The sequence below is a fragment of the Mastigoproctus giganteus genome, chromosome 11, assembly GCF_048544385.1.
Source record: "Mastigoproctus giganteus isolate SK-2022 chromosome 11, ASM4854438v1, whole genome shotgun sequence".
Lineage (NCBI taxonomy): Eukaryota > Metazoa > Arthropoda > Arachnida > Uropygi > Thelyphonidae > Mastigoproctus > Mastigoproctus giganteus.
Window position 1 is genome coordinate 104,573,381 of NC_143585.1, and position 23,547 is coordinate 104,596,927.

Here is a 23,547-nt window from a genome sequence, read left to right on the forward strand (position 1 = left end):
TTCTCATCCCTAAAAACTTCAAATGTGAATGGAGACAAAACATTTATTCAGTTTGTAAGCAACCTGACTAGGAACAAATAGTTCCTGTTCAGGTTGCTGACAAATAGTTATGCCATTTAGTGGACCAATACGGTTTATCCATTTCCTTACATTCCTCCTTCCCACTCTGTAATTTGATTGCACACCAGTTTGTAGTTAATGTAGGTTTATGTGTCCCCTGATAATTTATAATGATCCCATGCATTTTTCTTCTCTGCCACTAGTGTCACCAGCTCATCTGATATCTACTGAGGTCTAAAAAGCTTGAGTACAAGAATCAATTCTTGAGGACATATAGATTAATAGTTTCATGGCAACTGTCATGAAACCATTAGTCTGTGCAGTCCTTCCTCAAACTAGCAGTTTGGGGAAGGACTGCACCTAGTGCGCGCACGTACACACACACACACACACACACACACACACACACACACACACACACACACACACACACACACACACACACACACACACACACACACAAGACATTCTTCTTGGCTATAATTGCAGAGAGTTTGGCAAACATTTTACTAGTGGCACTTTTTTTTTTAGGCTGTGATGCATTGGAGAATTGCCTCCCTCCCTCAGTTCTCCCCAGAGTCAAGTCACAGCACTCCCACCATTTTGTGCCCACTGCTTTGCTGCTCTACTCTGGGGCATGATATTGAAAATTAATAAGATCAATAAATTTAATTACTTAATTTTCAATACTATACTATCTAATAGAATCCTAAATGCAGTGATGTGTATTATGCTATCTAATTTTACGTTAGAGCTACCTATTTACCACAATTAAAAATTTGAATTCCCTACCACTGTCTATATGAAAACAATGGCTGCAAGATTCGGATGAAACAATGTATATTAAGTAGTAACCCACAAAAACTCTATCTAAATTAAAATAAAAATAACCAGTGTAATTATAACTATAAGGCTACTTATAAAGTACAATATAATATAACAATTAAGTAAATAAAACAGCAAACACTTATCACTTTTTTGGAGCCTGTAAATCACAGCTGTAATTTTTAGAGAGCTAGCACCCTCCCACAGCCAAGTGGTGAGGAGCAGGAGTGCAGTAGCACATGCTCCTTGAGTAGACTGGGGGTTCAAGCCCCTGACTGCGAAATACGGTCGATCTGCCAACCTGCACTGGACCAGTGTGGCAGATTATGGTCCATTTCCCTCAACATGAATTGTTGAGGAGGGTTCCATCCTGCAGTGGGTCGATAATGGCTGCAGTTTACCTTTTTTTTATATATTCATTATTAAGTAATTCATAAAGTACAGAATCTAGAATTCACACTACTAGGTGGTAGTTGACTCTCATCAACCGGTGCAGTACCACCACTTTGCTTATTGGAGGCTAGAAGTGGTGAAACCCATGTTTAGTCTCCAGAGCTAAGTTCCGGTCAACCTTTCCCAATCTCTTCCATCATGCAGTATGACCGATGAATTTTGAGGTTATGATGAACATCAAGGCTAGATCCAATATTCCTTACATTTTGAGGGTACAGCTCCAAAACGGTGTTCGCAGGCTGGCCGCTGGTTAGTACACTGGACTGAACCTTCAGGAGGTAACTGGTAACTCTTTAGGAGGCTTCCAGATCGCTAGTACTAGTGTATAATCTTGCTACCTCTACTCTGCCAAAGAGTGATTGGAGGGAGTGCGAGTAGTGTGTATGGGGGGGGAGGCATTGTCACATAATGTCAAGGATCTGGGTATATTCTTACCATTTGTGCGCCGTATCCAAAAATTTCATTACTTCATATAGCATATACCCCCCCCCCACACTTTCTCTTACTATTGAATACACCATGAATTGTCAAACTAATAGAGTAACCTTATCTGCGAAAAGATCTAAACCTCCCAAACACTTCCTAGTTCATTTCACAAATATATATGGTCTCAGTTCTAATCTCAACGATGTCCATTTCCACTGGCAGTCTGCCAAACCCCATGTACTTTTTCTGACAGCATGTCAATTATTGGGCACCTCCGTAGCCAGGTGGGCAGGAGCAGCAGTGCGTAGCACACACTTCTTGATTAGACTGGGGTTCGAGCCTATTACCACTAAATACGGAGGATGCGGAAAGGTCAGGGAATGACCACCGCATATCCCCTGAGCAATATGGCCTTAGTTGCTAATGCTCCTAAAAACCAAATAACAAAACAACTCAGTTATCGGTTGATTCAACTACTGTTCATCTCAGCTGCCCAAACTATTCACTGTATGATTCCTTTCACCTCAAAGGTGGTACTTGTGCATATGTCCATTCTGATATTCCCTGTCAGAGGCTTGGTAATTTGGAATCTCCTTTCTTCGACCTTTCTGGCTTAAAATCTTTCTACCTCATTATGTCCAATTCATCTGTTGTCTCTACCGTTCTCCCAACTCCACTAATCACTTAGAGCTCTTTGACTTTCTCCAGTCCAATTTTCCTAAAAGTGAGGTAATTTTCCTTGGTGATTTTAATGTTCACAACTACAGCTGGCTTCGGTTTTCTAGTCACACTGATCCAGCTGGTCGAGATGCTGAGGCTTTTGCAATTACTAACGGACCTTGCACAGATTGTTCATTTACCTACAAGAATACCGGACAATCCTAACCATACAGCCAACATGCTTGATATTTTTCTCACAAAGAACCCTTCTAAGTACACGGTTGAAGTGAGTGGTCCTTTAGGCACCCCAGATCACAACTTGGTGATTGTCTCTTCTCCAATGGAGCCTTTATCCCATGGCTATTCCCGACCTCGTGTTGTTTGGCATTTCAAGAATGCAAAATGGGGTGACCTGCGAGATTTCTTTTCTTCTTTTTCTTGGTTGGATTACTGTTTCAAAACTTCTGATATCAACGTTCAGATCGTGTCAGTGAAATTATTCTTGTAGGAATGGAATCCTTTATCCCACACTTTAAAATCTTGTCCTTTATTTATTGGTTTTCCAATAAATGTGCTAAGGCTGTTCAAGAGAAGTACATTGCATATCGTAATTGGCTTGTTTTCAATTCTTCAGTTTCATTTTCTGCCTACACCAAAGCTTGCAACAATTGTAAAGCAGTTATTAATCAGTCCAAACTAGATTTTGAACAGGCAAAGAGTAGAAAACTTGCTTCTTGCCCTAATGTTGGCCGAGCATTCTGCTCTCTTGCCAAAGCTGTTGGCCGCAACTTTTTCCCATCTCTGCTCTCATCTCTGTCAAAACCAGATGGTTCTGTTATCACTTCAACCAAGGATAAAGCTGACCTGCTATCATCCCATTTTTCTTCCAACTCATGTATTAATGATCTTGGTAAAACACCTCCTACCATTCCCAACACACTCCATTCAATGCCTCCTGCGGTCTTCCGTCAAAATGATTTGATGAATCTTGATGCTAAGAAAGCTCCAGGTCCTGATGGTATTTCTCCACTTGTTCTCAAAACCTGTGCTCCTGTTCTCTGCCACCTTTTCTCACTTTCTTATTCCAAAGGTATTTTTCCTTCTGCTTGAAAATTGCTCCCATCCAATTATCATCGCATTGCAATTATTTCTACTCGTTCTAAAGTAAGGGAGAAATCGATTAACTGCCAAATCTTAAACTACGTAGAAACCTTCCGTCTGATTGACTATCGCCAGTATGGATTCCGTCAGTGTCGATCCAGTGGTGATATTCTGGCTTATGATACCCATTTATGGACAAATTCAATGGAAAAGTTTGGTGAAACACAAGCAGTTGCTCTTGACATCTCAAAGGCTTTCGATTGTGTTTGGCATAAAGGTCTTCTAAACAAACTTCCATCTTATGGTTTGCCAACTGTTTTTTAGCATTAGCATTAGCATTAGTAGAGGCATTCCAGCTGAGCCTTAAATTTATTTAGGCTCTCAACTTCCACAACAAGTGATGGAAGTCGGTTCCACAAACCAACTACCCACTGGCTAAATGCAAATTACCGCACATCTATCCTACATCTCTTTTTCCTCAATTTGAATTTATGCCCTCTCAGTGATTATTCTGAGCAAGAGGAAGAATTCCTCCTTATCCCTGCTAGAAAAATTGCTGTATATCATTGACAAGACACCATGAGCTACTCTTGCAGCCCATCTGCACTGCTCAGAGAAATTCATATCTGCATGCACAATTACCCTCAGGTTCTTTACATTCTCTACCACTGTCAGTGTAGTACTGCAGAGTTGATATGTTTCTCTGGGGTTACTGTTTCCCATATGTAGTACTTGACATTTGTCAATATTAAACTTCATTTGCCTCTCAGCCCATCTGCTCAACCTTTCCAGATCCTGTTGCAGCAGCATAGCGTCAGGAGTGTCCTTAAGAACCCTACCAACCTTTGTATCATCTGCAAACTTGGACATTAAGCTTGATATACCATCATCAATATCATATATAAATACAGAAAACAACAATGGACCCAACACTGAACCCTGAGGGACTCCACTAATAACATTAGTCCACGAAGTGCAGTGTCCATTGATTACCACTCTCTGTCTTCTCCCCCTCAATCATACCTTTATCCACAGCAGCAATTTGCCTCCAATGCCACACTGCTCCATCCATGTGCAACAGTATCAAAAGCCTTTCTAAGATCCAAATATATAATATCAAAGTTATTCCCTGCATCCAGTTCTTTTGTGACTGCATCATAGTATCCAATCAAATTGGTCAGGCTAGACTTTCCCATAACAAAACCATGCTGTGTCCGAGCTATAACTGAAGTCTTGTTTAGATGATCCTGCAGTGCTTCTTTAACCAGTTTTTTAAACATTAATTTTCCTGGAACAGAATTTAAACTCACAGGTCTATAATTACTTGTGTCAGCCTTTGATCCTCCTTTGTGAAATGGGGTAACATTTGCACCTCTCCAGTCTATGGGTACCTCCTCTGAGTCCAAAGAAGCTTACATAATTATGGCGAAGGGTTCGCTTACTTCCTTTGCTGCCTCCTTTAATATAACTGGATAGATCCCATCCACCTCAGGTGCCGTTTTTATGTTTATCCTCAAAAATTTCTCCTCCACTTTCCTCTTAGTTATTACAAAATCATCTAGCTCACTGCCAGAGTTTACTTCACCTCTGGTATTCCCCTTCCTGAATAACTCCTCATGTGCGAATGTAGATGCAAAATACTCGTTTAGTTTGTTAGCCACCTGAGCAGGATCCTCAACTGTTGAACCATCAATATCCAGTAGACCAATCTGATTCATCCCTTTCCTTCTAGAGTTTACATAGGTAAAGAACTCTTTTCTGTTTTTCTTTGGATCCTTTGCCAAGGATTTCTCATAATCTGCCTTTGCCTGCCTAATCTCCTTTGTGACATGGTTACAGACCAGCTTATATCTATCATATAAGTTATTTCTTAGTTTCCCATTAATTTATATGTATCCCATGCATGTTTCTTCTCTGCCATATGCCTCATTAGTTCATCTGACATCCATTTAGGCCTAAACCTTGAACAATATTTCTTAGTTGATATGTAAAGCCTAGCAGCTTCCAAGATAAGTTCTTTGAATGCTTCCCATTTTGAATTTGCTGTTGGTAACATCATCGGTTGGTCCCACCGTAAAGAATTTAAATACTGTCTCAGACCATTGTAGTCGCCTTTACAAAAGCCAAAAGCCTTCCCTTTACCCCCGATTGTGGTTACCTCTTTGAGTAAATCCCACTTCAGCACAATGTGATCACTGCCACCTAGTGGTTCCTTTATCTTCAGATTCTTAATGCATGAAGAATCACTACTGATAATCAGATCAAGAGTGTTACTCCTTCTAGTTGCCTCCCGAACATGCTGATGTAGAAAACAATCATCCAATAAATCCACAAAAGCCTTGCTAATGTATGAGTGACCAAATCACAAATTCCAGTCAATATGTGGGAAATTAAATTTTACCATTATAAGACTCTCTGATTTACTAGCCCACTCTATTTGCATGTACAGTTTCTTATTATACTCATCAGAGTCATTAGGCCTATAGCACACTACTACTCTCAATTTTGATCTCCCAATGCTTATGTCACACCAAACTGACTCGACACTGCACTGTCTACCGATGTCGACTGGCTTCACTTCCTTGGATTTTATGTGTTTCTTAACTAATAGCATAACCCCTCCTCCCTTCCTAGCCTGTCTATCCTTTCTTTACATATTGTACTCCCCAAATTCCAGTTCTGCATTCCTTATATCTGTGTGACACCATGTCTCTGATATCCCAACAATATCTGCCTTTGATGTTTTGAGCAATACCTCAAATTCATCAAATTTATTTACCAAACTCCTAGCATTGGTGTACACACAAGTATACATGCACCTGTTCCTATTCTTAGCTACCCTAACACAACCTATGTGTTTACTTGTACCACAATGACTGCAAGCAGTCTCTGAAATATGCTGTATTTTGTTTTCCATGATGCATCTTGTTTTCCATGCTGCTGCTCATTCCAATAGAAGCAGTGCAAGAATCACTTTCACCTCTGGCAGTGGCTACTGTTAATCTATTAGTCCTTGTATCCCCCCCAAGCTAGCAGTTTTCCGACCCACCTAACACTTCCTCAATAGCATCAGCAAATATTCTTCCACCCTTTCTATTTAAGTATATCCCATCCCTGTAGAAGCAGTCTCTCCTGTTAACAAGTACAGATCAGGCTGAAAAAATTTCTACCCCTTGAGCCTTGCACAATCTTTCCAGGGCCGAATTGATCGACAAGGCTCTCAACATATACTCCCTCCTATCGTGTCTGGGCAGAATTGCAGACACTTTCAAATTCAACCCTAATTCATGACTTTTTTTCAACAGTGACCTGTACTTGTTAAGTAATTCTGCCAGTCTCCTACTCTTAATATCATTAGTGCCAACGTGTACAACTATATCATCTTTTGTGCCCTTGAAAGATGACATCCGCTCTACAACGTCATCAACCTTTGCACCTAGCAGATTGTGTTTGGCATAAAGGTCTTCTAAACAAGCTTCCATCTTATGGTTTGCCAACTGTTTTTTGTAATTGGTTATCCAGTTTTCTCTCTGATCGCTCACTGAGGGTTATGGTAGATAGCTCTCTGTCTTCTAACTTCTCCACTAATGCTGGTGTCCCCCAAGGTTCAGTTCTTTCCCCCACTCTTTTCCTCTTGTATATTAATGACCCTTCTTCCATTGACTGGAAATTCTATCCATAGTTTTGCCAATCATAGCATATTGCATTCCACTTTCCATTTTGAGAAGCCTTGCCCAGCTCAGTCAGCTTCAACTCCTCAAATATCTGCTACCAATTCTTTAAATTCCTATCTCCAGTGGGGTAAAGACAACTTAGTTGATTTCAATCCTTCTAAAACAATGTCTTGTCTTATATCTCGCAAAAAGGATTCTTGTGTTCCTATGCTTATTTTTGGTGACACTCTGATTTCTAGGCAAGTTGATATATCTCTTTTGGGGATTACCCTGACTTCTAATCTCTCTTGGCACAAGCACATTACAAATATTGCTTCCTCTGCATCTAAAAAATTTGGTTGTTTTCGCTCTCTGTGTTACTTCTCTTCCAAACAGCTGTTCACTCTGTACAAATCACAAATCTGCTTTACCATGGAATATTGTTCCCACATCTGGGGCAGTGCCCCCAAAGTCTCTCTCAGGCTTCTAGATTCCATTCAGAAGAGGGCAGTTAGGTTAATTAATGACTCCTCTCTAACAGAGTCTCTCCACTCACTGTTTCATAGGCGTATGTTACGAATGCTGCATGCATTCAGCATGTTACGAATGCTGCTGCATGCCTTTTCTACAGATACTTCCATGGGCACTGTTCTTCCGAATTGGCTTCTATTATTCCCGATCTCTCTTTCAAAGCAATCTGAACATATTCTGCCACAAGACAACATCCATTTACTGTTCAACTTTAAACTCACAGAACCAACTTTTCATCTTCCTCGTTTTTCAGTCAAATGCTGTTTACTGGAGCAATCTTCCTTCGTACGTATTTCCTGAAAATTAGTTTACCGAAGTTCAAGTCTAATGTCAACAAATATCTTCTTTCATCTTCTCAACCTCCAACCCAAGCATGGTACCAAGTACTATAAGTTCTAATACCTCTCGTGTTTGGGGTTTTCGTAAAAAAAAAAAAAAAAAAAAAACTTTCAAAAATGTCTTTACAAAACAGATAAACTACAATCAAAAATAATTAGATGATACTTACATTAAATAGGTATGATTTCTTTAGGCCTTCATTTTCAGTTTCTTCAAGTTTATCTTCTACATATCTTATAGGAATATCATTCTGATAAAAGCTCTCCTTTGTTGCACTATAAAGTACGTTGCCGGGATAAAAAAAAAATAGAGTACTTACGTTTTCAAAATTCATTTTTTATCAATGTAACAGATAACTGTAATTGATTAACTGTTAATCAAATAATACATGTGTCAGATGTTCTAATTGCTTAACCTGGTCTGTGAAAAAATTCGTAACATAGCTGGTTAAACCATGGCTTGCAAGTTGAATAAGGCTCATTGATACTTGAAATTTGGCTCTCAGAGAAATATAGATTAGACATTATACATATGAAAATGATATTTTGTAGACAGAAAATGAAACAATAAAAAAAAACTTGTGAAATATCAACTCAGTGTTCCCCATCCTGCTATCGATCGTGGGGAATCAGGATGGTGCACCTGTGCATCATGCATCTGCAGTTCGAAATTATCTGAACCACATTTTTCCCTAACTGCTGGGTTGGTAGGTGTTTTCTGTGGCCAGCGTGCAGTCCTGACTGACTACTTGTGATAATGCCCTGTGGGTGTATGTCAAAGCTAAGGTTGCAGAACATTGCATGGCATCTGTCAATGAACTGAAAAAACGAATTCAGGATGCATCTGCAATGAAAACTCACAAAATGTTGCGCGGTTTTTACATTGTACATGGAGAAGAATTATCTTGTGCCATGACAATGGCGGACATCATACTGATGCATTTGATGTCTAAAACACATGATATTGTTATACTATTGTAATAAGTAGCAGTATTAATAATTTGAAGTAATATGTAGCAGGAGTGGGTGTATTTTGTGCAACATCCTGGGACTTATGGAACATCCTGTAGGATGAGAGAAACCTCAAATTCCTTTGGTTAGCTAAGTGGTCAGAATTAGGAACTGAAATCTGTGAAGAATAAATAACTTTAGAAACCTAAAATTAAACAAACCTGGAAGAAAGACAAGTGAAATCTCATATATATTTTTGCATTAATATTCAAAATGCATTTTTACTAAAATAAGAATATTAACTGTAGTCACAAAATAATAGTACACAAGCCATAGGTCAAAAATGTCAGCAAAACATTTTTGCCTATACTACAGTATGACTGGGTGTCCAATATTCTGTACCTCCCTCAAGGTCACATTGTGAGAATAGAGTGGTCCTATCTGGAACAACAACAGAAAAGAAGGCATTGGTTGTGTACAATTAAGAACTCTGGCTTAGGGCAAATTGTTATTGGGTGACTTGTTTCTTCGCTGTTCCAGACAAGACTAACAGACTCCTACAATGGGAACTTGAAAAGTTCATCTTTAACTGAGACAGAAAACAATACATACAGCAAACACCAAAAAGTACAATCTGAAATAAATGCTGCTTTAAAAAAGAGATGACCTGCGAGAAGATTTAAACTCTACAACTGGTGCTCGTGATTATCATTCAATTGACTCCAGGATTCAGTTGAATGCTAATCTGGAATGTGAAAATAACCAGCAGCATTAATAAATAAAATGCCACAGGTTTGTGCTGATTGGATTAACTGTTTATTGTGCAAGGCCTATTGAATGATTAGAGGAGGAGGAAACACTTGTTGAGAGTTGAGTCCTAAGCATTGTGTATACTTATAATTTTTTTTCATCAAAATCTGAGTCTTTTTTATTATTTTTTTTTATTCAAGCATTCAAGCTAATTGGTTACAAAGATATTCCAGAGTCTATGCATAAATTTAGGTTATATTTATTCTTCATAATTCTTTTTTGTTTTTTCAGTCTGAGGTTTACAGTTCTAAACATTATATCTGGCAGATTTAAAAGGAATTCTGGCTTACACTCATTCTGGCATAAGTTTTTTTATCTTTAGTTTTATTTATCTATTTTTATATTCTATATATCATATATATATATATATATATATATATATATATATATATATATATATATATATATAAATATACAACATTGCCAAAAGAGTCTAGTTACCCATGGGATTTGTTTAAAATAAACCATAACTGCTATAACTACACACAGAAATAGGTAAAAAAGCACAGCATTCATGCTAAAAAAGCTGATTAATGAAATGCAGTAGGTGGTCGAGACACTAATTTTAGTGACTTCCAACAAGGAATCATCATAGTATGCCATATTAGCAGTCAATCTGTTCATCCAATTGTAGAAAAACTGCAACACCCTAGAGTGATAATGGCTGATATAATCAAAAAGTATAAATGTCTTAGTAATACTATGATATTTCCAGTTGGTAATAGCGATGATACAGCCAGGAAATAAGGTAGACAATGCATTTAAATTTGCAGAAAGAGACTGGAAGATGCTCAAAAGAATGGTATATCGATTCCATTTGTCCTCATTGAATAGTGTCAACTGACAGTTCAAGGTCACAGACAGTTGCACTCAGCTCACACTACCCTGAACTCTCATGCCTGTAAAATATATACTGATCAGTGGCATAGCTACCATGTAGGCAGGCAAGGCAATTACCACCTGGGCCCTTTAGGGGCCCTGGTATCTTTGGCTAATTTTATTTAATTGTTTTCATATTCATTTGTGACCTCCTTAGTTATGTGTTTGTGTGTGGAAAACAAATAGGAAAGGTATTTATAGGGTATGTACATTATTGCCTAGCAAAACTTTGTTATGTATCACCTTGGTCTGTGACATGAGATCACCTTTGGGCTTTGGTGTATTCCTTAGGTGAACAAAAGACAGCTAAACTCCATTTGATTTAAGAGTGCAGTGGTGGTGGGGGAGGGGTGCTTGGCAAGACTGATTTACGCAGGAACATTTTAAAGTTAAAAATGGCAATATATTATACTCGTATTCAGGAAAGAAGACCAATACGTCATGACCATAAATCGTGTGCAGTAAGTGAAGGAAGTAAGTCGGATTGATCAGTGTTAACAATGGTTAACATAAATATAAACATTGGGACAGTCTGCATCTGTCTCGCATCTGCACCAATCACAAGCCGTCAAACTTGCACCCTATACCAAGCTACGCTGCACTTTAAACCAAATAGACTTTAGTGAAGCTACTGAATCTTATGTTATGTGGTTTCGATTGTTATTATTCACCCTTTTGAAGCTGTTTTTGAAACATGTCATGCTTAACAGGGTAAGTTATTATTTTTATGCCTGGTTGCACCAACGAGACTTAAATTTTAAGCTAGACTTAAACAAAAAACTGCACATCAAAATTTTCACGCAACACTCAATAACTCATTCCATTTCGTTTCAATACGATATTGTCAATTTAAGGAACACTTAAAATTTAAGTTACATTGGTGCAACCGGCCATTTTAATCAATTTACACATGAAGTTTCACATACATACTTAAAAAATCTAATGTTCATTTTTTTTTACTTTATCCCATAAATTGCAGCTGTCTGGCCTGTATATAAACACCTTAGCAGTGCACAAAAAGGAAAAAAAGTAAAGGCAACAACCAAAAAATTAAACGAAATGCAAAAGATTGATAATTTTTTCCAACGACAACCGTAAGCTAATCTACATAATGTACCAGCTGAATTGAGTGAAGATCGCCCTGCTTCATTGGATCTGGCAAGAACAAATGATGATCAAGACCATAAAGTTATGCAAAATGAAGCAGTAAGTCCAGAAACAAACTCATTTGTTTATGAAGGTTCAAGGTTAGATCCCTTAGTTATTTTGCAACAGTATCCAACAGACCGTGCAAATTTTTCAGAAAATCTTTCTGATGCAGACAAACGTATGATAATAGCTTCAGGTCCATGTCAACCTAAAGGTCCCTTTCTGATTACTGTACAAAATAATAGGTTGAGGTCATTTTCTGAATTTTATTATAGTAAAACAGCAAAAGCTGGTCTTAAAGTACAAGTTACATGGCTATGTTATTCTCAAAAATCAGATTTTGTATATTGTGAACCATGTTGGTTATTTGGAGATCGCTCTAATGCAGATTTTAAAAAAAAATTCTTGGATAAACGGCATAGCTGACTGGAAAAAATTTATATAATAAAATTAAAAGACATGCAGTTTCCTCTGTTCACATTTCTGCTTGTATAACATACGATCTTTGGCACACAAATAAAACAATTTATGCTGATTTAGTAACCAGTATCATCATCATCATCAGCCATTTTCAATCCACTGCAGGATGAAGGCCTCTCCAGCAACTTTCCAGTTCCTTCTGTTTTGAGCACTGGCCATCCATTTACTACCCACAAACTCAAGAATTTCATCTATCCATCTCCACCTTTGTCTTCCAGGTTTTCTTCTAGCTCCTCTTGGATACCATTCTGTTATTTTCTTAGTCCATCTGTCATCATGTCTTCGAGCTATGTGTCCTGCCCAAGACCATTTTAGTTCTTTACTTTTGATAAGAATGTCCTTTACTTGAGTTTGTTGCCTAATCCATGTGTTTCTCTTCTTATCTAACAGTCTGATTCCCAATATGATTCGTTCCATTCTTCGCTGTGTAGTTCTCAGCTTCTCTTCCATTCTTTTGGTGAGTGCCCAAGTTTCACTTCCATAAGTCATGGTGGGAAGTATACATTGGTTCATTATTTTACGTTTCAGACAAACTGGGATATTGCTCTTCAGTATATTTCCTGAATGCTATCCATCCAAAATTTATTCTTCTCTTGACTTCCAGCCATTTATCATTATTACAGCTAATAACTTGTCCCAGATAAGTATATGACTCCACCTTTTCAATTACTGCTCCTTCAATCATTATTTCCCTTTCTGTGGCATACTTGTTAATCATTTCTTTTGTTTTAGCCATATTCATCTTTAGTCCAAAATCCTTACTAGCTGTGCATAACTGATTAAGGTTTTTCTCTAATTCTTTGGGATCGTGGCTTATGACCACAATGTCATCTGCAAATCGTAAATGGTTTAGGTACTCTCCGTTCACATTGACTCCTTTCTGAGACCAGTCTAATCTTCTGAAAGCTTCCTCAAGGGAAGCAGTAAACAATTTCGAAGATATTGTGTCTCCTTGTCGAACTCCTTTCTCGATTTTAAATTTCCTACTGTCTTTGTCTAGTCTAATAAAGGAAGTAGCACTCTCATATATTTTCTTCAAAATCATAATATATGGCATATCAATGCCTTGTCTTTCCAGTGCCCGAAACATTGCCTTATGCTCTATGGAGTCAAATGCCTTTTCATAATCCACAAATGCCAGGCATAATGGTGTTTTATATTCATTTGCTTTCTTCATTAGCTGTGATACTACGTGAAGGTGATCCATAGTTGAGAATCCTGTCCTAAAGCCAGCTTGCTCTTTCGGTTGATTCTCATCAAGTATTCTTTCTAATCTGTTAGTAATGGCCCTTGTGAACAACTTGTAGATGTGGGATAACAAGCTAATTGGTCTATAATTTCCAATTTCTGATTTATCTCCTTTCTTATGCAGCAAAACTATGATTGCATTATTCCGCTGCTTAGGCGTCACACCTCTTCTAATGCACTTTGTGAAGAGCCTTGCCAGTTTTTGTGTTATGTCTCTTCCTCCCAATTTTAACAACTCTACAGTAACTTCATCTTCCCCCGGGGCTTTCTGATTCTTCATTTTCTTCAATGCATGTTCTAACTCATCAGGAAGAATATTGGGTATGTCGTATGTGTTGCTACTTTGCAATCCATCTTCCCCACTTCTGGCATCATTCCCCTGCTCCTTGTATAATTCTCTATAGTAGCCTTCTGCTATTTGAATTATGCCTTCTCTGCTGTTTATAAGTACACAATCGCTATTCTTCAGTTTCAGTATCATTTGTCTTTCTGTATTACTGCTCATGGCTGCTGATTTAAATCCTTTGTTTTCCCTTAATGCTTGTTCTACTTTTCTTGTGTTAAATCTTCTTATGTCCTCTCTGAGTCTCTTTCTAATGGCTTTGCATAACTCAGTATACTCAATTTTCTTCCTGTCAGTGTTTTTCTTGCTTTTCATTTGTCGTCTTCGGTTCATCAGGACAAGTGTTTCTTGACTAATTTTTTCTTCTTTGGATTTGTTTTTCCATATAGGTTTCTTGGGCTTTATCACTTTCAAAAAGTTGTAATATCCTCGTCGATATCTTGGTCCTCAGCAGTCTGCAGAAGCTCAAACTTGTTCTTAAGTTCCAGTACATACTGCTTTTTCTCCTCTTCTGTTATCTCAAAGACCTTTGTATTATTTACTCGAGTCAGTTTTTTCCTTTCCTTTCCTACATCTATATCAAGTGTACATCTTACCGTTCTGTGATCACTTCCAACATTTACCTTATTCAGGACAGTAACATCATTCACAATATATCTTCTGTTAGTGAGGATGTAGTTGATTTCATTAGTAGTTAATCCATTTGGACCCCTCCATGTCCACTTTCTGTTCACCCTTTTCTTGAAAAAAGTGTTCATTACTGACAGTCCTTGAGATTCTGCAAATTCCACAAGTCTTTCACCTCTTTCATTTCTTTCACCAATTCTGAAATTTCCTATAGTTCGCCTTTCTGTGCTGTTTTGTCTTTTTCCAACCTTAGCATTGAAGTCTCCTATAATAATAGTGTAGTGGGTTTTCTGCTCATCTAGAAGACTCTCAATTTCGGTGTACATTTCTTCAACCTCTTCATCATCATGGCTCGATGTTGGTGCATAAATCATTATAATCTTTAGCTTGTACCTCTCAGAAATCTTGAGTATTAGTCTTGACACTCTTGGTGATGTACTTTTGGTAACCAGTATAACTGAAGAAAAAAATTTCTGGAGACAAGTTTCGAAACGCATTATTCATGTTACATTAGTATTAAGCAGTTGCAACATGGCATTCAGAGGTAACCGAGAAAATCTGAATGATAAAAATATAAAAAGTGGAATTTTTTTTGTCTATAATTGAGCTTCTATCAAACTATGATCCCATATTAAAAGAATTATTTGTCTTTTATCTGAGAAAGTCAAAAATGTTATTACTGATGAAATAAAGTCTGCGCTGTTTTTTTCCGTAATCATGGACACTACCCAGGATGTCACAAAAACTGATCAGATGAGCGAAATATTTCGTTATGTTACTGTAAAAACAGAAAATTATATACCATCAGAAATCATTATAAATGAGCGATTTTTGGGATGTTATAGTTTAAAAGATCAATTAGCTAGTAATATTGAAAGTGACATTGTTTACTGTATAGAATCCAAAGGGCTAGATTTACAGAACTGCTGAGGTCAAGAATATGATGATGCTGCAACAATGAGTCGGGCATATAGCAGTGTGCAATCAAGAATAATACAAAAAGTTCCAAAGGTCTACTATGTTCATTGCACAACTTAAACTTAGTAATTAATGATGCTGTGAAAAAAGTAGCTGATGTTTCTTTATTTTATGACATAATTGAAAATATTTACTAATTTTTTGTGGATAGTATTGTACGATGGAATATATTGAATCAGAAACAATTTCGATGCAAATGATAGCACTATATCAACAATTACTCTAAAGAAATTGTGTCCAACGCATTGGTCATCAAGATTTGATTGTTTACTAGCATTGCACTATAGATTTACAGCTGTCCTAAAAAACGTTAACAAAAATAATATTGGTGTCTAAAAAAAAAAAGATGAAAGATGTCAAGCTTGCAAAAAAAAAATGGAAATGTTAGAATTTGTTTTCCTTTTGGTATTAAATTACAAAATATTGGAATCAATTAATTTAACTTCAAAGTTACTGCAACAAAAAAATCTAGTTCTTGGTCAGGCAATGTGTCATTTAGAGGCATATTTAAATTCTATGGTTTTGCTAAGAGATAATTATGAAGAAAGTAAAAGTTTTGTGCTTTCTTTAACAAGATCTTGAGGGATAAATTTAAATTTTAGTAACAAACGCAAAAAAAATGTTTGAAGATTTAGCTCAAGACGAATGACTTCAAGATTCTGAAAGACAGTTTAAAGTTGATATATACTATGCAACAATAGACATTGTGATACATCAATTAAAATGTAAGTTTCTTAATACAAAAAATGTTGTAGATAGTTTAAAATTTTGCAACCAGAAAGACTCTTATCTTTTAGCAATGAAGCTCTGCAACAAGCGGCTGTAGAATTTCAAAACCGATATAATAAAGATATTTCTGATGACTTTCCACAGCAGCTATTAAATTTAAAATCATCTTTAGGACAAGAAATTTCAAAAATTAATTCAATTCCGGACTTATGCAACCTTATTTTAATTAAAAACATGTCTTTATCTGCATTTGTTACAGACGTTATAATGGTATGGTTTATATTCTTGACCTTGTCGGTTACTGTGGCTGGTGTTGAAAAGAGTTCTTCAAAATTAAAACATATATAAGGAACACAATAGGCCAAGATCGACTTAGCAATTTGTCCATTTTAAGCATAGAAAACAGTGTAGTGAATTCTGTCGATTTCAACGAAATTATAGATATTTTTTTGACTAAAAAAGCTAGGAGACAAAATTTTGATTAAAGTTTAAAATATTCGTTATAAAACTTTTTTTTGTGTATATAGACTAGATTTAACATATACAGTTGGTTACTTATTACAACGATTTGTTTTAAAATTACTCCAAAACTATTATATGTATGTATGTGTATTTTTTTTCTGCGGTGTTTATTTATGTTTCCGTATATTTTATTATATATTTTTATTTTGTCATTTATATCTGCATGTAATACATGTCATGCATATATTTATTATTGTTACTGAGGTTTTATGTTTATTATTTATAGATATTATTCATTTACTTAAGGCTTGGATTTTTGTTAATTTGAATAAAGATTGCTTACTACCTAGTTAGCTTTATTTACTTTGTAGATATATAGTAAATGTTTTTCACTGATCATTTTGTATGTATTTCTGTTGATCTTAATCTGTAATTAAAGCTATTGGGTTTTGTTTTACAATAATAAAAAATAAGGTTTGATATAAATTCGGTATTTATTTTTTAATACATCATTTATAAATCATCATTTATAAACTGCCACAGCACCCATCATCTGACAGTATGATGAGTGCTGTGGCAGTTTTTCCTTCATGTACAGTTACAGCCTCACTACTGTTAATGTATACAAAGAATACAAAGTTAAAAATAACTTACATTACTTTATATATACTAACAAACATTTACTAACCACATAAACACTATCACTGCATTCTCCTCTGGCCTGTAAAAAAAAAACTTGTGGCTAGGCCTGCACCACACTTCTATCTGTTTCCCCCCAGTCTTCAGTCTCCCCCTCTCACTAAACCGACCGAGTACAACCCTTAACAATGCCGCCAAATTCTAATCAGTGTCTAAATTCTACCGGTTTCGTGTAAATCTTTAAATCATCTAGCCTATAGCCTTACATGTCTAAATTTAATAACATCAAAATTTTGCCCGACCTATTAGGCCTTTAACTCATCTCTCTAGCGTTCAACCCCAACCAGCGATTTCCTAACAGCAATCCCATTAAGCATTAAGGTCAAACATGTAAATTTTTTTATTTTTTATTTATTTTTTTTATATAGGTCCTAGCCACTGAAATCCCAGGAAACTAGGTGGCAGGACCTGCCAGAGCAACTTGCTGTGATACTGGATACACCAGGCTAGCCTCCACGTGGCAAGGTATGGGCAACATCGGGCCCCACTTGGGGCCTGGCGGCCAATAAGACGGACAAACAATGGGCACAACACATCACACTGCACAGACATGGCCCACACACTTTCAAGTCTCTGGCTTGAAAGTGTACTGTCCTCGATACAGCGAACACACGTGGAGATGGGAGAAATCCCAGGTGCCTTCTAACACCTGTTAATGTGGGAGGACCCTCCTCCCAAAACCGCATCTGGTCCTGCTTAAACCAGCGACTACAGATGCCGCCCAAATAAGTGAACAAATAAAGGAATCACTAATAACAAACCTGTCCACTGATCTGAAGAATACCTGCGTAAAGTCAGTTAGAAAGACAAGACACACAGGACTAATAATCGAAACCGAGACTAAAGAGGATGCATCCCAAATCCTAAACAATGCAAAAATACTCGCCTTGGGCCTGATAGCTGAGCCTCCCAGAGAAAAAGGCCCATCTATAATAATCTTTGACATGGATAAGGAACTTACCCCATCAGCAGTTAAGACTGAAATCTACCAGAGGACTTTACAGCATCTTTACCCTGACGATGGTCCTACCAAACTAATTAATCCTAAACACCAGACCAAGTCATGAGATGGAACCTCAATGAACTGGATTGCGGAATTGTCACCCAAAGCCTGGCAGGCCACTGATCACCAAAGCAGAATATACATAAACTGGGGCAGCCACTGCTTCAAAGAGCATGTGGCTGTTCCCAAATGTTTCAAATGCTGCCACTTTGGCCACACCAGTCACACGTGCACTAAAAAAAAAAAAAAAAAAGCCCACTTATGGCTATTGCACACAAAAAGGCCATGAATTTCACACATGCCCAAATAAGTCTGAAGATCCAAAATGTGCAAACTGTAAAGCACAAAACATCCAGCACTTGCATTCCACCAGGGACAGCAATTGTCCAATTTATCTAAAAGCAAAGAGTCTACACCTGCAAAGGATCAATCATGGAACCACACCATAAACATAAACCACAAAGGGCAACTGCAGTTGCTGGCCAACTCTGCCGCAAAGTGGAAGAAGAAAATATAGACCTACTACTGATACAAGAACCCTACACCCATGCCAAAGAAGTTAAGGGATACCCCACCACCTATGAGATTGTACAGTGCCAGGGCGACACCCCCTGGGCAGCTCTATTGGTTCACAATCCAGACTTCACTACAACCAAAATCACGCATTTCTGCCATTCCTAGGCCACCTGTGCCCATATTATTTGTCCCGTTGGCAAATTCTATGTTGTATCCATATACTCCAGATGTGGGAATTACAACCTTCTAGTTATAAATTATCTCCAGAACCTAACTGCTAAACTACCGAATGCCATGATACTTGTCAGCGCGGACGTGAACTGTCACTCTCCAAGCTGGTACAGCCAAAGCCAGGAGCGAAGTGGATCCAGAAATGGACAACAACTTGAGGAATATCTCGCCAACAGTCCTTTCACAGTATTAAATCACCCAAACAACCTTGCCACCTACTCAAGCACACTCTGGGAGTCTACTATAGACATAACTCTGTCACCTAGATCACTTGCCAGGCATATTTTCAAACTGGACAGTGCAGGATGGCTGGTCCACTTCCGACCATCGCACCATAACCTTCCAGATGACCAGAGCACTTGATTGTGGTACTCTTCCAAGAATACAACTCCAGAGATTCGCCATCACTAAAGCAGATTGGCCACTATTCCAAACTAGTATCACTGCTGCTGTCCGAGATTTCCATGCCCAACATCAACAGATTAGAGACCCCAACTGGCATCAAAGAGCTGTAACGAGAATCATTACAAATGCAGCCTCCACAGCCATCCCAAGGAAAAAACCTCAGTCAAGGACTGTCCCGTGGTGGAACCGAGACTGCAGAACCTTCGACAAAAGGCAAATGCCAAAAGACGAGCGTTCCAATGTGCCCTTAGGACACAACCAGAACCAGAGGTTGAAGCCCTTAAGCAAAGCTACAGGGAAAAGAGGAACTAACACACAACACTGATATGGCAAAGAAAAAAACTAGCATGGGAAAACCTAGTCTCCACAGTGAGAAATGATAAACCCTGGAGGGTGGTGTACAAAATCACCACAAATCTTCACTCCAGGGGTGAAGTTATTCACTCCACCAAAATCCAAATAAATCAAACAACCACCAACTGGAGAAAATCCATAAACAACATCCTGAATACTGTGTTTTGCCCAGCTAATTTAACACAGCTTAAATTAGCTGTGTTAACACAGCTAATTTAAGCTGTGTTAACATGAGCTGTGTTAGGGTAACTAAGAGTAGGAAAAGGTCCATCTATACTTGCATATACACCAATGTTAGGAGTACAGTTAATAAATTTTATGAGTTTGAAGTGCTAGTCAAGACATCAATGGCATATATTGTTGGGATATCAGAGACGTGGTGTCACACAGATATAAACAGTGCAGAATTGGAATTTGGGGAGTATAATGCTTATAGGAAGGATAGACAGGAAGGGAGGAGGAGTTATGCTGTTAGTTAAGAAATATAAAATCTAAGGAAGTGCATCCAATTGATGTTGGTGGACAATACAGTGTTGAGTCTGTTTGGTGTGAAATAAGCACTGGGAAAGGAAAAATGAGAGTAGGTGTGTGTTATAGGCCTAATGGATCTGATGAGTATAATGAGCAATTGTGCAGAGAAATCGAGTGGGCCAGTAAATCAGAATGTCTTATAATGGGAGATTTTAACTTTCCAGATATGGACTGGAACTTGTGGGTTGGTCACTCACACACTAGCAAGACTTTTGTGGATTTATTGGATGACTGTTTTCTACAGCAACACGTTCAAGAGGCAACCAGAGGGAGTAATACTCTTGATTTGATTATCAGCAGTGATTATTCATGCATTAAGAATTTGCAAATAAAGGAACCACTGGGTGACAGTGATCACAATGTACTGATGTGGGAATTACTACCATCAAGGCTAAAGGGAAGGGCTTTTGCTTTTGTAAAGGTGACTACAGAGGTCACAGACAGTTTTTAAATTCTGTACAGTGGGATCAACTGATGACGTTACCAACATTGAATTCTAAATGGGAAGCTTTCAGGGACTTCATTTTGGAGACTACTAGGCTTTTCATTCCAACTAAGAAATACTGTTCAAGGTTTAGGCCTAAATGGATGTCAGATGAATTAATGTGGCTCGTGGCAGTGAAGAAGAAGAATGTATGGGATGCATATAAAGTATTAGTGGAAATATAAAGCTTAGAAGACAGAATGGAGTACATAAGGCCATTTGGACAGTAAAACAAACAAATTTTATGTACTTCGGGTGACCACACGGGCAGAGGAGTTCAGAAGACAAGAGAATACTGTACAAGAAACAGCACCGCATTTAGCACTCATGGGATTGATTGTGTGAAAAACCTTTCGCAAGTTATAGTTCCCACAGTAAAACAAAAGAAGAGATAGGGAGTAAATCTATTTTTCAATAGGGTATACAGTATCTTTCTATTACAGGTCAGAACAGAAAATGCAGAATTCATAACAGCATATGACACTGCATGGTAAATTTTTTCAGCTTGTGTACTAAAAAAGAATTTCTCCCTTGAAACTGTCCACACCAAGAAAATAGAGCATATTGAAAGTTTCAATTTTGTACATAGAGTAGAAATTATAAAATAATTACTGTAGTTAATTTCATGGTGGCTATTTTCTCCTTTTTCCAAAAAAAAAAAAAAAAAATAGGCTTAAAAACAGACTGGACTGAAGCAGGATTTGCCAAAAATTCAATCTGTATGCTAGTAAAATAGCGTTACAGTGAGTTTTGACAGCGTTATAGTGAGATACAGGTTATAATATAAGAACAGTGTTATATCGAATTAGCATAAAGCAAACAGCGTTATAACGAGGGCCTGCTGTATTAAAATATTAATAAAAACTTATTATTACTATCATTGTTTATAGTAATATAATCTTTTTATTTTACATTTAAATGGATGTGGGTGCATGCTTGTGTACTGTTAAATAAAAAGGTTCCTTGACCAGAAAATTAAACACTATGGTGATATTATAACAATAAATGTTTGCTCTTTATAAGCTGAAATTTCATTTAAATCTTGTTTTTTCATAGTTTATTATGTATTGTAAATATTTTTATAAAGTCATTTTTTATAAAGTACCTATTGTAAATGTTTTTATAAAGTTTATTAAATACTGCTAATCCACTTTTATTTCCACAATTATATCCACTATACTAAATTATACCCACTCTATTTTATTGTGCCACTGTTGGTATAAATCTTCTGCTTGTTGTTTTAGTTCTTGCTGGTGTCTAATAATCATTTCATTTTGATCTTTTTGCCACTGCAAACAAGCTTTCATAATTTCTGACTAAAATAGCAAGAAAGAAAAGAAAAGTAATTCAATGTTATATACTTCAGAAAGACTATGTTATTCAACGTAGACTAACTAGACAACAAACAACTAATTAACAAATCAGATCAGTGATTTGTTTTACAGCATTATATAGCTCAGGAAAAATCCTCAAAATTCCCTGGTGTGTGTGTGTGTGTATGTGTGCACGCACATGTCCACATAAATGGACAATATACCTAATATCCATTTTTGACAATGCTCCTGATATAAAAACAACCGATATTTATGTCTTTTTTCACAATAAATTAGCAATTACTTTCTTGAAGAAAATTCTTTTGTCAGTAGTAATGGCACAAAACTCTTGCATTGGGGCTGTTCCTGATGTTTTCAATGTAAATATGTGGATTTTCCTTTCTCTGTGTTTGTTATTATGTCTGTTAACCTTCCCAAAAAGATGATAATGTTGCCTAATCACTAAAGCAAATTTTAGACAGGAAGTTATTCATATTATATTATATTAGTATAAAAATGACAGAAATAATGTAAAATAGTAAACCTTATGTAGCACCTGCTGTAATTTTTTACTACATTAAATAATTAAGGCTGAACATCCTATATACTTTGTCATGTTGTCAACTTCTTGGTCCTCATTGAAGATTCGGTTGTTTATTTTCCTCTGGAAACTCTGATTTTATTGGTGTAGTCTCTTGCTGAGTGTGAGGAGGTTCTGCTTCAGTGTGTCCAAGTATTCTCCTATTCTCTGATTTCTGGTCTCATTTTGCTGTGGACGCTATCTCTCTTGAGGATTCTCTTCACCTTTCCAATCAATTTCTTACTTCTATTACCCTGTTGGTACTGGGTCAACTGACCTATTTTGACTCTTAATTCTTCTATCTTCTGCTGAAGTCTTCTTTCCCAAGCTGGCGGTTACTTCTGTTTTCGGTTATTCTGCTGCTGGTCTTTCGTTTCTTTTCCATTAATCCTAGTAGCTGCTATGGCAGTACAGTATACAGCTGTGTGGATAGCCTCCAGCACTGCACCATTGTTGTCAAGGTAATGTGGCATTATTTGCCGATTGAGGTGGTCTGTTACTCTCCACACGATTTTATTTGGCCTCTGCTTAAGTATCACATGGGTTCTTGTTGGGTCCATTCCTTCGAATTCTGTTAGGGCTTTTTTCCACTCGTCTTCTATTCTGGATATTATGACTTCATCTCTTTCAACTTCAGCTACTCTGGGTTGTATTTCTTCTTGCTGTTCCTCCTCTTGTTCCATGGTATGCTGTTCCTCCTCTGGTTCCATATTGACCATATTCTTTGT

The 23,547-nt window shown here is 37.2% G+C and overlaps 1 protein-coding gene across 1 annotated transcript in view; it reads right to left on the minus strand.

Annotated features, from left to right (window-relative positions):
* The window catches only part of LOC150078320 (uncharacterized), a 296,643-nt gene that overhangs the window by 110,497 nt on the left and 162,599 nt on the right, over positions 1 to 23,547 (minus strand). The window contains exons 8-9 of the mRNA XM_090384528.1: positions 22,121 to 22,242; positions 8,218 to 8,323 (exon numbers count right to left, since the gene is read on the minus strand). Coding sequence (XP_090240654.1) covers positions 8,218 to 8,323; positions 22,121 to 22,242 — 228 coding nt within the window. The remainder of the gene's footprint in view (positions 1 to 8,217; positions 8,324 to 22,120; positions 22,243 to 23,547) is intronic.